Here is a 14,754-nt window from a genome sequence, read left to right on the forward strand (position 1 = left end):
TCCCAGTCAGACAATGGCACTATATACCAGTAGCAAGAAATGAGGGTATTTATAACCCCAATATATTCTTTGAATTCCCAGTCAGAAACTGGCACTGTATACCAGTAGTAAAAATTGTGGGTGCACGTAACCCCAATATATTCTTTGAATTCCCAGTCAGACAATGGCACTATATACCAGTAGCAAGAAATGAGGGTATTTATAACCCCAATATATTCTTTGAATTCCCAGTCAGACAATGGCACTGTATACCAGTAGTAAAAATTGTGGGTGCACGTAACCCCAATATATTCTTTGAATTCCCAGTCAGAAACTGGCACTATATGGCAGTAGCAAGAAATGAGGGTATTTATAACCCCAATATATTCTTTGAATTCCCAGTCAGACAATGGCACTGTATACCAGTAGTAAAAATTGTGGGTGCACGTAACCCCAATATATTCTTTGAATTACCAGTCAGAAACTGGCACTATATGGCAGTAGCAAGAAATGAGGGTATTTGTAACCCCAATATATTCTTTGAATTCCCAGTCAGACAATGGCACTGTATACCAGTAGTAAAAATTGTGGGTGCACGTAACCCCAATATATTCTTTGAATTCCCAGTCAGAAACTGGCACTATATGGCAGTAGCAAGAAATGAGGGTATTTATAACCCCAATATATTCTTTGAATTCCCAGTCAGAAACTGGCACTGTATACCAGTAGTAAAAATTGTGGGTGCACGTAACCCCAATATATTCTTTGAATTACCAGTCAGAAACTGGCACTATATGGCAGTAGCAAGAAATGAGGGTATTTGTAACCCCAATATATTCTTTGAATTCCCAGTCAGAAACTGGCACTGTATACCAGTAGTAAAAATTGTGGGTGCACGTAACCCCAATATATTCTTTGATTTCCCAGTCAGAAACTGGCACTATATGGCAGTAGCAAGAAATGAGGGTATTTATAACCCCAATATATTCTTTGAATTCCCAGTCAGACAATGGCACTGTATACCAGTAGTAAAAATTGTGGGTGCACGTAACCCCAATATATTCTTTGAATTCCCAGTCAGAAACTGGCACTATATGGCAGTAGCAAGAAATGAGGGTATTTGTAACCCCAATATATTCTTTGAATTCCCAGTCAGAAACTGGCACTGTATACCAGTAGTAAAAATTGTGGGTGCACGTAACCCCAATATATTCTTTGAATTACCAGTCAGAAACTGGCACTATATGGCAGTAGCAAGAAATGAGGGTATTTGTAACCCCAATATATTCTTTGAATTCCCAGTCAGAAACTGGCACTGTATACCAGTAGTAAAAATTGTGGGTGCACGTAACCCCAATATATTCTTTGAATTCCCAGTCAGACAATGGCACTATATACCAGTAGCAAGAAATGAGGGTATTTATAACCCCAATATATTCTTTGAATTCCCAGTCAGAAACTGGCACTGTATACCAGTAGTAAAAATTGTGGGTGCACGTAACCCCAATATATTCTTTGAATTACCAGTCAGACAATGGCACTATATACCAGTAGCAAGAAATGAGGGTATTTATAACCCCAATATATTCTTTGAATTCCCAGTCAGACAATGGCACTGTATACCAGTAGTAAAAATTGTGGGTGCACGTAACCCCAATATATTCTTTGAATTCCCAGTCAGAAACTGGCACTATATGGCAGTAGCAAGAAATGAGGGTATTTATAACCCCAATATATTCTTTGAATTCCCAGTCAGACAATGGCACTGTATACCAGTAGTAAAAATTGTGGGTGCACATAACCCCAATATATTCTTTGAATTACCAGTCAGAAACTGGCACTATATGGCAGTAGCAAGAAATGAGGGTATTTGTAACCCCAATATATTCTTTGAATTCCCAGTCAGAAACTGGCACTGTATACCAGTAGTAAAAATTGTGGGTGCACGTAACCCCAATTTATTCTTTGAATTCCCAGTCAGACAATGGCACTATATGGCAGTAGCAAAAATAGTGGGTGTATATAGCCCCAATTCTATTGCTAGGGGACTTGCAGGGTATTTCTGGGGTGAAGGTGGGGGAGCACACCGTTGGAACGGGTATCGGGGGTATATATCGGGTATACGGGAATACACTGACAGTGTATTCCATTCAGGATCCTGGGAAAGCTGGGTTGCGGCGATTGAGCCCGTCAGTGCCACGTTACACTGACAAGCTTCTCCCTGGAATTTAGCTGTTACAAGAGCTGTTGTGGTTGTCTTCTCCTTCCTATCCTAGCCTGTCCCTGCCTACCCAGAATCTAAGCCCTAGCTAGCTGGACGGAAACCTCCGTCCTCGGTGAATTGCAAGCTCAGAATGACGCGAACCTGGGCGGCGCTGTTCTTTTAAATTAGAGGTCACATGTTTTCGGCAGCCAATGGGTTTTGCCTACTTTTCTCAACGTCACCGGTGTCGTAGTTCCTGTCCCACCTACCCTGCGCTGTTATTGGAGCAAAAAAGGCGCCAGGGAAGGTGGGAGGGGAATCGAGTAATGGCGCACTTTACCACGCGGTGTTCGATTCGATTCGAACATGCCGAACAGCCTAATATCCGATCGAACATGAGTTCGATAGAACACTGTTCGCTCATCTCTACTAATAAACTTGATAAACTTCTAAGTTGCTTAAATTAATCAAATATGCTAAAATTATTTCAAATATGCTTGAAACACAAAAGGAACATTTGGAAATATATAACTACTAACTTTTTTGCCCTGTACTATTGTGTATATATATGAGATATCACAGCTGAAAATGGAAAACATTGAAACATTTTCAAAATTTTCAGCATTTGCAAGTTTTTTTAAAATAAATTTACACAAGTTATATCAGTCTAATTTTACCTTATCAGCAAAGTACATCATTTCATGAAAAAAAGTATCAGAATCATTTGGATTGGATTTATACTGTTACAGAATTATTCACTGATAAAGTCACACTTGGCAAATTTCCAAAATTTGGCTTGGTCATTAAGGTCCAAAACAGCCCGGTCACTAAGGGGTTAAACAAATGTACACATATATACAGATTAAATATACATATTTTACCAAGAAATCTACTCACGTTTTTCAAAAGTAAAGCAGAATGGCATAGGACTTGTCTCCCTGTCCCCACACAGCACATCTGAGGTTTGAGTCACTGCATGCAAGAAGGAGGGGGAGGGGGGAAATTCCATAAGCACAGACAGGTATAAGATAGCAGCGATAGCTGCTGCGGCTAAGTCCCAGGAAAGTTTACAAACAGCCATTAGCAGATGCTGCTGCTGATGGTGTCCTCCCGATATTTTTTTCCCCACAACCGGGAGAGTATGCCACTGGCATGGGGCCCCTGTGAGTGTTAGGCAATTGCTCAGCTTGCCCCCCTAATGCCAGCCATAAACTTGACCATGTGATGCTCCTCCTTAATGCTTTTCTGCATCATATTTATCCTGTACATCTGTACAGGATAAACTTTTGCTACATTCTGGTTAATTTGGTTATTTTTAACAATAGATAATGTGTATCTATAAGGGTTAATTAATTATGGAAAAGGAAAAAGAGGATCCAGCACCCAGAACTCTTGTGGAAGGTAGTAAATTAAAACTTCGCTTTTATTATTCACATTAAAAATTCGGACATCTTAGAGTAATACAGTCCATGTGCAGAGGTGGTACTGTCTAACGCTGACGCGTTTCAGTGCCGTAGCACCTTAATCATGGCATGTTGGTAATCTCCTGATGCACACTTATATACTAATTAATTATACCATTTAAATTTTTTAGAAATTTCACGCTAATGACAATGCCATTACCAATGTCGGATTTATCACAAGCATATCGAATGAATTCAAGAAATACAGAGGATGCCTTACAAAAGGTTTGTTTAGATTTCTTTTTTTTTTTTTTTACTCAAAATTGTTAAATGCTAAGCATATTTCCACTGATGTAATTTGAATGAAGATAACATTTTTATAAGCTCTTATATAACCCCTTCCCAATATCCACTGGTGTTTAACTATGGCAGCAGCTCGGGAGCTATAGCTGCTGGGTGTCTGTTGTGCTACACAGCAGACACGCAGCGCTAATGCCCATTAAATGCACAGGCGCCTTAGTCAAAGCTGACCGAGGTGCCATTTTCCCGTGGATCGCTGGCATCCAGAGCTAGCTCTGGGTCTGGCATACAGTTGTCATGACAGCCGGGAGCCTTGTGAAGGCTCCTCATGCAATATGTTTTGTTGCAGTCTACTCTATGTAGCCTGCAATAGAACTGAAGGTTTTATGCAATGTATTGCAATGCATTAGCATTGTAATACATTGCATTAATGATCAGACCCCCTGAGGTTCAGACCCTAGTAAATACATAAAAAAATAAAAAAAAAGTAATAAAAAGTTCAAATCACTCCCCTTTCCCTAGAATTTTCCCTAGAAAAAGTGCTTAAAGGGCCAGTTCACACGGAGTTAAAGGGGGTTGGCCACTTTCAGACCAATATTGACAAACAAATGTACAATAAAAATATATACAATTTTCCAATATACTTTCTGTATCAATTCCTCACGGTTTTCTAGATTTCGGCTTGCTGTCATTTATTCATTTTCTTCTAGAGGATAAAACTCTGACCATGGTCATGTGATTTACAATCCATGGTCATGTGATGAGCACACAGGTGCACAGCTGTCTGATTATTGTGCTGTGACTGTAAAGAGCGGCACCTGTGTGCTCATCACATGAATATGGACCGTAAATCACATGACCATGGTCAGAGTTTTATTTTCTAGAAGTAAAAGAATGAATGACAGCAAGCCGAAATCTAGAAAACTGTAAAGAATAAATACATAAAGTATATTGGAAAATTGTATATCTTTTTATTGTACATTTGTTTGTCAATATCGGTCTGAAAGTGGCCAACCCCTTTAATGCGCGCACATTCTCGCATGTATACACGTGTCAAAATGTGAGCGCTCAAAACAGAATCACATTTATTTCAATGTGTCCTTACGGGCGTTTAACTCCGTGTGAACTGGCCCAAATACTGCAAAACACATACACATTACGTATCCCTGTGTCTGAAAATACCCGCTCTACAAATCTATAAAAATATTTTTCCCATACAGTAAACACCGTAGCAGGAAAAAAATCAAAAGCGCCAGACCACTGTTTTTTCATTGTGTTACTTCTGATAAAAATGTTAATAAAAAGTGATCAAAGTAAAAGCAATTCCCCAAAATGGTACAAATAAAAAGTACACCTGGTCCTGCAAAAAAAAAAAAAAAAGATATGTTATGTACCCCAATGCACGGAAGTATGAAAAAATTACGGTTGTCAGAATATAGCAACTTTTAGAAAAAAAAAAGGTTTAGCCACAGTTTTGGATTTTTGTTAAGTGGTTTAAATGCCAATAAAACTTATAAATTTGGTATCCCCAGAATCATACCAAACCATAGAAAACAGATGACATGTCATTTTGGCTGCACAGTGAATGCCGTAAAAACGAAGCCTGTAATAATGTCGGACAAATGCACTTTTTCTTCAAAGCCACCCCATTCTGATTTTTTTTCCAGCTTCCCATTACATTGTATAATTGGTAGATTCATGAAGAAAAATTTGTCCTGCAAACATTAGGACCTCGCGTAGCTCTGAGAGCAGAAAATAAAAAGGTTATGGGCTTTGGAAGGGGGGGGGGGGATCAAAAACGAAAAATAAAAAGAGATGAGAGAGATGAGAGAGTAGTGAAATATGCGAAAATCGACTATTTAATCGAATATCGAATCCCATTATAGTCTATGAGAAAAACATGCTTGTTTTAGGGGAAACCAAAATTCGACTATTTGGAGTTACCAATTCCACAATGACACCTCAGGAAATGATTCCAACACCTCTGGAATGCAACTGGGACAGGAGGGGAAGCATGTCTGGGGGCATCTAACACGCCAAAGTCCCTGTATTACCCCACTATCACAGCCTATCAACTAGACACTTTCCAAACTCAATACAACCTCTACGAAACTGGAAAAATACTTGGAAACCTTCTTTCCTCCACAATTGTATGGACAGAAACACAAATTTAAAGCTAAAGAAATATTAACATGCACCCCTTTAAATCACGTTGCCCATGACAACCACAGATGGCATAGGCAAAGGGAAATCCAAAAGCCCCCACTATTAACTGTCATTGTTTATGTGTGTGTGATGTGGTGAGACCTCCAAAAATTACTTTTCTGGCCCTGCACATGAGCCCTTCCAAATTAAGTGAGAGGCCCTTAAGCTGAGCTAACAGCAGAGATTGAAGCCCTTGAGGTGACTTAAGTCTTTTACCAGGATAGTTTTAGGCCCGTTAAGTTAGTTCAGCCTTGCACTAGCAGAGTTTTTTGCACTTAGGGTGAGTTGAGCCTTTAACCTGCAGTGTTTTTGTCCCTTGGGGTGAGTTGAGTCTTTAACCAGCAGTGTTTTTGTCCCTTGGGGTGAGTTGAGCCTTTAACCAGCAGTGTTTTTGGCCATTGGGGTGAGTTGAGCCTTTAAAAAGCAGTGTTTTTGGCCCTTGGGGTGAGTTGAGCCTTTAACCAGCAGTTTTTGGCCCTTGGGGTGAGTTGAGCTTTTAAACAGCAGAGTTTTTGTCCCTTGGAGTGAACTGAGCCTTTAACCAACAGTGTTTTTGGCCCTTGGGATGAGTTGAGCCTTTAACCAGCAGTGTTTTTGGCCCTTGGGGTGAGTTGAGCCTTTAACCAGCAGTGTTTTTGGCCCTTGGAGTGAACTAAACCTTTAACCAGCAGTGTTTTTGGCCTTTGGGGTGAGTTGAGACTTTAAACAGCAGATATTTAGTTTTTGGTCCTTTGGGTGAGTTGAGCCTTGCACCAGCAGTATTTTTGGCGCTTGGGGTGAGTTGAGCCTTGCACCAGCAGTGTTTTTGGCTCTTGAGGTGAGTTGAGCCTTTAAACAGCAGAGATTTAGTTTTTGGCCCTTTGGGTGAGTTGAGCCACATGAATTGTGACATACAACTTTACAGCAGCAGCAATACAATGTTCCTATATATGCTGATAACCTCTCTCCCTGAATAGAGACATGCCTAATAAACACCCAGCCCAATTTAATAGTTGCTTGGCTCATATAATATGCAATAGGCTTCCCAGAGCCTGCCTAGCCAGAGGCTACTGGCCTTGTCATGTCGGCACACCCACGCTCATGCGCATTGAAACTCGGCAGTCTTTTCACTTAGAAGCCATGTCCCACTATGTGAATCCCACGCATGCGCAGTTGAAAATTACAAGCGCATGCGCAGAAGCCTAACCACACGGGCTCAGTTTGTCTACGAGAGACCTAGACAGCGCTATAATGTCTATAGCAGATATATTGCCAGTAACAGACATGACAGTCTAGCTGAAACATTGTTGCCCGTGTGTATAATAAAAAGGCTCAATAACTGAATCTCGTTAGGGATCACGAACATTGTTACATTTACTACTAAATGGATGCATTGTACATGCATCCAGTTAAAGTTCTTGTCTGAGTGTTATTGTGCAACACACCATCCCCTATATAAAAAATAACATCTTTGATCAATGCAAAGAAATAGTTAGTCCATCTTTGATCTCAGCTAAAATTTAGATTAAAGATTGGAGGGGTTACTATAATTTGTGTTAATTCTAGGTTGTCACTAACATACCATTCATCTTCAAATGTGAAAGCTATAAGGTAAATACGTTATGCATCTGGTGCCATATATCACATGTGAATCTAGTTCACATCACTTGATAGGCAAATCACTGCAAACCTATTCAGAATAACCATGAAATCATCATAGAGAGGTGGATATATAGGAGACAGCCTCTTTATTATGATAACAAACAAGGAATAAACTGACCTCAGCCTAAGGTCAGATCCTTATGGATAACTGGAGCTATTAGCAGTCAAGATTCGTGATATCCTGGTAAAAGAAATTAGTAAAGTTTTTCGGAGAGTGATATATATACAAGTGTGTTGTTGGACTATTGAGCTAGGGGGCAACAATAGGCAGATGTGAAGGAACACTATTATAATGAATCACCTATATATAACACGAAAAGTCCATAGTCTCATTGATGCCCAGAGGTCGGAGCGTATCAAGCCTATGCACCTAGCCACTGCACTTCTTTTCTAAGGATAAAATTATCCCAATCTCCTCCCCGTGCATGTGGTTTAACTACCTCAATGGCTTGAAATTTCAAGACATCAGTATTGGTATTATGATTCCTCTTAAAATGCCTCGCCACTGGCGTGTCTCTGTCATTTAGAACATCACAGAAATGATCTCTGATGGTTTTACCTACATACCCCATTGGGCATGGGCAGCTCAGGAGGTAGATCACCCCATTATGAAACAATTTGCAAAGTCCCTACACTGGAAGACCCGATTTGCCGTATGATTCATGAATGTTTTCGAGGTATTGATAAACCCACAGGCCGTACAGCCTCCAAATCTGAAAATGCCTGCAGGCCTACCCCTCTCCAACCAAGTTTCATTTCTAATCTCTGGCTGTAAAAAACTATGGACCAAATGGTCCCTAAGGATTTTCCCTCTTCTATATGTAACTAGCGGTCTGGATCCCAGTACATCTTCCCAAATCTGGATCTGATTGTAATATTCTCCAGTGTCTCTTTAGAGTATTCATGATGTTTTTGTATTGGTTGTCGTATGTACCAATGATCCTGAAACGCCCATCATTTTCTTGTCTCCCTTTTGGCACCAATAATTTTTTCAGATCATTTAGTCTTGCCTTATTGAAGGCTCTGTTGATCGTACCTTCTGGGAAGCCCTTTTGACTGAACCTAGAGGCTAGGTCCCTAGACTGATTCAAGAATTCCCCAGTGCTAGAACAATTCCTCTCAGAAATTGGCATACTGGTATCCCCTTCTTTAGGGGTTCTGGATGAAAGCTTCTCCAGTCTAACAAACTGTTTGTAACCGTGGTCTTACGGTAGATTGTGGAGAAGATCCTGTCATCATGATTTTTCTTAAGTCTACGATCAAGGAAGGTTAGGGTATCATGGTGAAACTCTGATGTAAATCTCAACCCCAAATCATTGATATTGAGCTCAGCTACAAAGGAGTCAAAGTCCTCTCTTGGGCCTCTCCACAAAATGAACACATCATCGTTGTATCTAAGCCACAATTCAATGTTAGGAATCCAGAGCTGATTGTCCTCTGCAAATACTACGGTTTCCTCCCACCAGCCGAGGTACAGATTGGCATAATTGGGGGCCACAGGGCTCCCCATAGCTGTACCCCTGAGCTGGTGGAAGGTCCGCCCCTCGAAAGTGAAGATGTTTTTTTTGAGTACAAAGGACAATAGCTCCAATAAGAATTCACTGTGCTTGCTGAGCTGAACCCTCCTAGCTCTCAGACAGTAGCTAATAGCCCTGTACCCTCGTTTGTGTGGAATTGAAGAGTAAAGGGCCTCCACATCTAAACTGGCAAAATGGACCTCTTCATCCAGAATTATCCCTTCAAGTTTGTTTAACACCTCCATAGTGTTCCTTGTGTAGGAGGTCAGCCCCTCCACATAGGGCCTCAAAATCTGATCTAGATAGATGCTCACATTTTGGGTGAGACTATCTATCTGTGACACTATAGGGTGTCCTTTTAAGGGGGAAACCCCCTTGTGTATCTTTTGGAGCGTATAAAAGCAGGCCATAACTGGGTGTTTCGGAAGAAGGAAGACCTTTTCATTCTTATCTATCAGCTCTTGTTCAAAGGCTCTATTAATAATCTCTGAGAGCTCCTGTTGGTATCTCTTCAGGGTATCCCTAGGTACATTGTCATAGCAATCCTTGTCCCCCAAAATTTTCCAGCACATCTGGATGTATTGTTCCCTGTCCATCACTACAGTGTTACCGCCTTTATCTGCAGGCTTAAGATAAGATAATGTGCAGAAATGAGGTAAAAATCCAGCTTCCAACGTCTTGATGAATAAAACTTAGCTTTTAATAAATATTAAACATAAAATTTGAAGTATGTCACACATCGGAGTTACTAACTGACGCGTTTCGAAAATACCATGTTTTCTTAAACGTAGCCTGATGTGATTGAAACCTCCACCACAATATATGGAGGATACCAATTAACATAAATCAACAACAAATGTGTAATGATGGCCGGTGGTAAACACCCAGACGCCTGACGAATTTAAAAAAACAGAAAAACCCTAAGAACAAACTACAACTACCATGTGAAGACAAAACCTTTCAAAAAAATAGTAATTTTTCAGATAATTAAATAAATCATTGAAGTAAGTATATAACAATAATTTAAAGTTATAAATTAATCATATGTAAATTGAAGATGAAAGTAAAAACTAGAGATGAGCGAACACTAAAATGTTCGAGGTTCGAAATTCGATTCGAACAGCCGCTCAATGTTCGTGTGTTCGAATGGGTTTCGAACCCCATTATAGTCTATGGGGAACAGATACTCGTTAAGGGGGAAACCCAAATCCGTGTCTGGAGGGTCACCAAGTCCACTATGACACCCCAGGAAATGATGCCAACACCTCTGGAATGACACTGGGACAGCAGGGGAAGCATGTCTGGGGGCATCTAACACACCAAAGACCCTCTATTACCCCAACATCACAGCCTAACAACTACACACTTTACACACTCAATACCACATCTCTGACAGTAGGAAAACACCTTGAAACGTGTATTTGGCACTTGCAGTGAGGAGAGCTTGTCACCAGCAGTGAATTTGGCCCTTGTAGTAAGTTGAGGTTGGCACCAACATTTGTTTTGAAAATCAGGGTGGATTGAGCCTCTAACCAGCAGAGTTTGGGCAAATTCATGGTGGAGGGAGCCTCTAAACACCCCAGTTTGGGCAAATTCATGGTGGAGGGAGCCTCTAAAAACCCCAGTTTGGACCAATTCATGGTGGAGGGAGCCTCTAATCAGCCCAGTTTGGGCAAATTCATGGTGGAGGGAGCCTCTAACCAGCCCAGTTTGGACCAATTAATGGTGGAGGGAGCCTCTAACCAGCCCAGTTTGGGCAAATTCATGGTGGAGGGAGCCTCTAAAAAACCCAGTTTGGACCAATTCATGGTGGAGGGAGCCTCTAACCAGCCCAGTTTGGGCAAATTCATGGTGGAGGGAGCCTCTAACCAGCCCAGTTTGGACCAATTAATGGTGGAGGGAGCCTCTAACCAGCCCAGTTTGGACCAATTAATGGTGGAGGGAGCCTCTAACCACCCCAGTTTGGACCAATTAATGGTGGAGGGAGCCTCTAACCACCCCAGTTTGGACCAATTCATGGTGGAGGGAGCCTCTAAACAGCCAAGTTTGGACCAATTCATGGTGGAGGGAGCCTCTAAAAACCCCAGTTTGGACCAATTCATGGTGGAGGGAGCCTCTAACCAGCCCAGTTTGGGCAAATTCATGGTGGAGGGAGCCTCTAAACAGCCCAGTTTGGGCAAATTCATGGTGGAGGGAGCCTCTAACCAGCCCAGTTTGGACCAATTAATGGTGGAGGGAGCCGCTAAACAGCCCAGTTTGGGCAAATTCATGGTGGAGGGAGCCTCTAAACAGCCCAGTTTGGACCAATTCATGGTGGAGGGAGCCTCTAAAAATCCCAGTTTGGACCAATTCATGGTGGAGGGAGCCTCTAAACAGCCCAGTTTGGGCAAATTCATGGTGGGGGGAGCCTCTAACCAGCCCAGTTTGGACCAATTAATGGTGGAGGGAGCCTCTAAACAGCCAAGTTTTGGGAAATTCATGGTGCAGGGAGCCTCTAACCAGCCCAGTTTGGACCAATTCATGGTGGAGGGAGCCTCTAAACAGCCCAGTTTGGGCAAATTCATGGTGGAGGGAGCCTCTAAACAGCCCAGTTTGGGCAAATTCATGGTGGAGGGAGCCTCTAACCAGCCCAGTTTGGACCAATTAATGGTGGAGGGAGCCGCTAAACAGCCCAGTTTGGACCAATTCATGGTGGAGGGAGCCTCTAAAAACCCCAGTTTGGACCAATTCATGGTGGAGGGAGCCTCTAAAAAACCCAGTTTGGACCAATTCATGGTGGAGGGAGCCTCTAACCAGCCCAGTTTGGACCAATTAATGGTGGAGGGAGCCTCTAAACAGCCCAGTTTGGGCAAATTCATGGTGGAGGGAGCCTCTAAACAGCCCAGTTTGGGCAAATTCATGGTGGAGGGAGCCTCTAACCAGCCCAGTTTGGACCAATTAATGGTGGAGGGAGCCGCTAAACAGCCCAGTTTGGACCAATTCATGGTGGAGGGAGCCTCTAAAAACCCCAGTTTGGACCAATTCATGGTGGAGGGAGCCTCTAAAAAACCCAGTTTGGACCAATTCATGGTGGAGGGAGCCTCTAACCAGCCCAGTTTGGACCAATTAATGGTGGAGGGAGCCTCTAAACAGCCAAGTTTGGACCAATTCATGGTGGAGGGAGCCTCTAAAAACCCCAGTTTGGACCAATTCATGGTGGAGGGAGCCTCTAACCAGCCCAGTTTGGACCAATTAATGGTGGAGGGAGCCTCTAACCAGCCCAGTTTGGACCAATTAATGGTGGAGGGAGCCTCTAACCAGCCCAGTTTGGACCAATTAATGGTGGAGGGAGCCTCTAACCACCCCAGTTTGGACCAATTCATGGTGGAGGGAGCCTCTAAACAGCCAAGTTTGGACCAATTCATGGTGGAGGGAGCCTCTAAAACCCCAGTTTGGACCAATTCATGGTGGAGGGAGCCTCTAACCAGCCCAGTTTGGGCAAATTCATGGTGGAGGGAGCCTCTAAACAGCCCAGTTTGGGTAAATTCATGGTGGAGGGAGCCTCTAACCAGCCCAGTTTGGACCAATTAATGGTGGAGGGAGCCGCTAAACAGCCCAGTTTGGGCAAATTCATGGTGGAGGGAGCCTCTAAACAGCCCAGTTTGGACCAATTCATGGTGGAGGGAGCCTCTAAAAAACCCAGTTTGGACCAATTCATGGTGGAGGGAGCCTCTAAACAGCCCAGTTTGGGCAAATTCATGGTGGAGGGAGCCTCTAACCAGCCCAGTTTGGACCAATTAATGGTGGAGGGAGCCTCTAACCAGCCCAGTTTGGACCAATTAATGGTGGAGGGAGCCTCTAACCAGCCCAGTTTGGACCAATTAATGGTGGAGGGAGCCTCTAACCACCCCAGTTTGGACCAATTCATGGTGGAGGGAGCCTCTAAACAGCCAAGTTTGGACCAATTCATGGTGGAGGGAGCCTCTAAAAACCCCAGTTTGGACCAATTCATGGTGGAGGGAGCCTCTAACCAGCCCAGTTTGGGCAAATTCATGGTGGAGGGAGCCTCTAAACAGCCCAGTTTGGGCAAATTCATGGTGGAGGGAGCCTCTAACCAGCCCAGTTTGGACCAATTAATGGTGGAGGGAGCCGCTAAACAGCCCAGTTTGGGCAAATTCATGGTGGAGGGAGCCTCTAAACAGCCCAGTTTGGACCAATTCATGGTGGAGGGAGCCTCTAAAAAACCCAGTTTGGACCAATTCATGGTGGAGGGAGCCTCTAAACAGCCCAGTTTGGGCAAATTCATGGTGGAGGGAGCCTCTAACCAGCCCAGTTTGGACCAATTAATGGTGGAGGGAGCCTCTAAACAGCCCAGTTTGGACCAATTCATGGTGGAGGGAGCCTCTAAACAGCCCAGTTTGGGCAAATTCATGGTGGAGGGAGCCTCTAAAAAACCCAGTTTGGACCAATTCATGGTGGAGGGAGCCTCTAACCAGCCCAGTTTGGGCAAATTCATGGTGGAGGGAACCTCTAAACAGCCCAGTTTGGGCAAATTCATGGTGGAGGGAGCCTCTAACCAGCCCAGTTTGGACCAATTAATGGTGGAGGGAGCCGCTAAACAGCCCAGTTTGGGCAAATTCATGGTGGAGGGAGCCTCTAAACAGCCCAGTTTGGACCAATTCATGGTGGAGGGAGCCTCTAAAAAACCCAGTTTGGACCAATTCATGGTGGAGGGAGCCTCTAAAAAGCCCAGTTTGGGCAAATTCATGGTGGAGGGAGCCTCTAACCAGCCCAGTTTGGACCAATTAATGGTGGAGGGAGCCTCTAAACAGCCAAGTTTTGGGAAATTCATGGTGGAGGGAGCCTCTAACCAGCCCAGTTTGGACCAATTAATGGTGGAGGGAGCCTCTAAACAGCCCAGTTTGGGCAAATTCATGGTGGAGGGATCCTCTAAACAGCCCAGTTTGGACCAATTCATGGTGGAGGGAGCCTCTAAACAGCCCAGTTTGGGCAAATTCATGGTGGAGGGAGCCTCTAAAAAACCCAGTTTGGACCAATTCATGGTGGAGGGAGCCTCTAACCAGCCCAGTTTGGACCAATTAATGGTGGAGGGAGCCTCTAAACAGCCAAGTTTGGACCAATTCATGGTGGAGGGAGCCTCTAAAAACCCCAGTTTGGACCAATTCATGGTGGAGGGAGCCTCTAACCAGCCCAGTTTGGGCAAATTCATGGTGGAGGGAACCTCTAAACAGCCCAGTTTGGGCAAATTCATGGTGGAGGGAGCCTCTAACCAGCCCAGTTTGGACCAATTAATGGTGGAGGGAGCCGCTAAACAGCCCAGTTTGGACCAATTCATGGTGGAGGGAGCCTCTAAAAACCCCAGTTTGGACCAATTCATGGTGGAGGGAGCCTCTAAAAAACCCAGTTTGGACCAATTCATGGTGGAGGGAGCCTCTAACCAGCCCAGTTTGGGCAAATTCATGGTGGAGGGAGCCTCTAACCAGCAGAGTTGTGGGAAAGCAGGGTG

The 14,754-nt window shown here is 43.5% G+C and overlaps 1 protein-coding gene across 1 annotated transcript in view; it reads left to right on the forward strand.

Annotated features, from left to right (window-relative positions):
- LOC142213308 (F-actin-uncapping protein LRRC16A-like) overlaps positions 1–14,754 on the forward strand; it is a 293,690-nt gene that overhangs the window by 265,792 nt on the left and 13,144 nt on the right. Inside the window, exon 4 of the mRNA XM_075281626.1 lies at positions 3,777–3,870. Coding sequence (XP_075137727.1) covers positions 3,777–3,870 — 94 coding nt within the window. The remainder of the gene's footprint in view (positions 1–3,776; positions 3,871–14,754) is intronic.

The sequence above is a fragment of the Leptodactylus fuscus genome, chromosome 7 (assembly GCF_031893055.1).
Source record: "Leptodactylus fuscus isolate aLepFus1 chromosome 7, aLepFus1.hap2, whole genome shotgun sequence".
Classification (NCBI taxonomy): Eukaryota; Metazoa; Chordata; class Amphibia; order Anura; family Leptodactylidae; genus Leptodactylus; species Leptodactylus fuscus.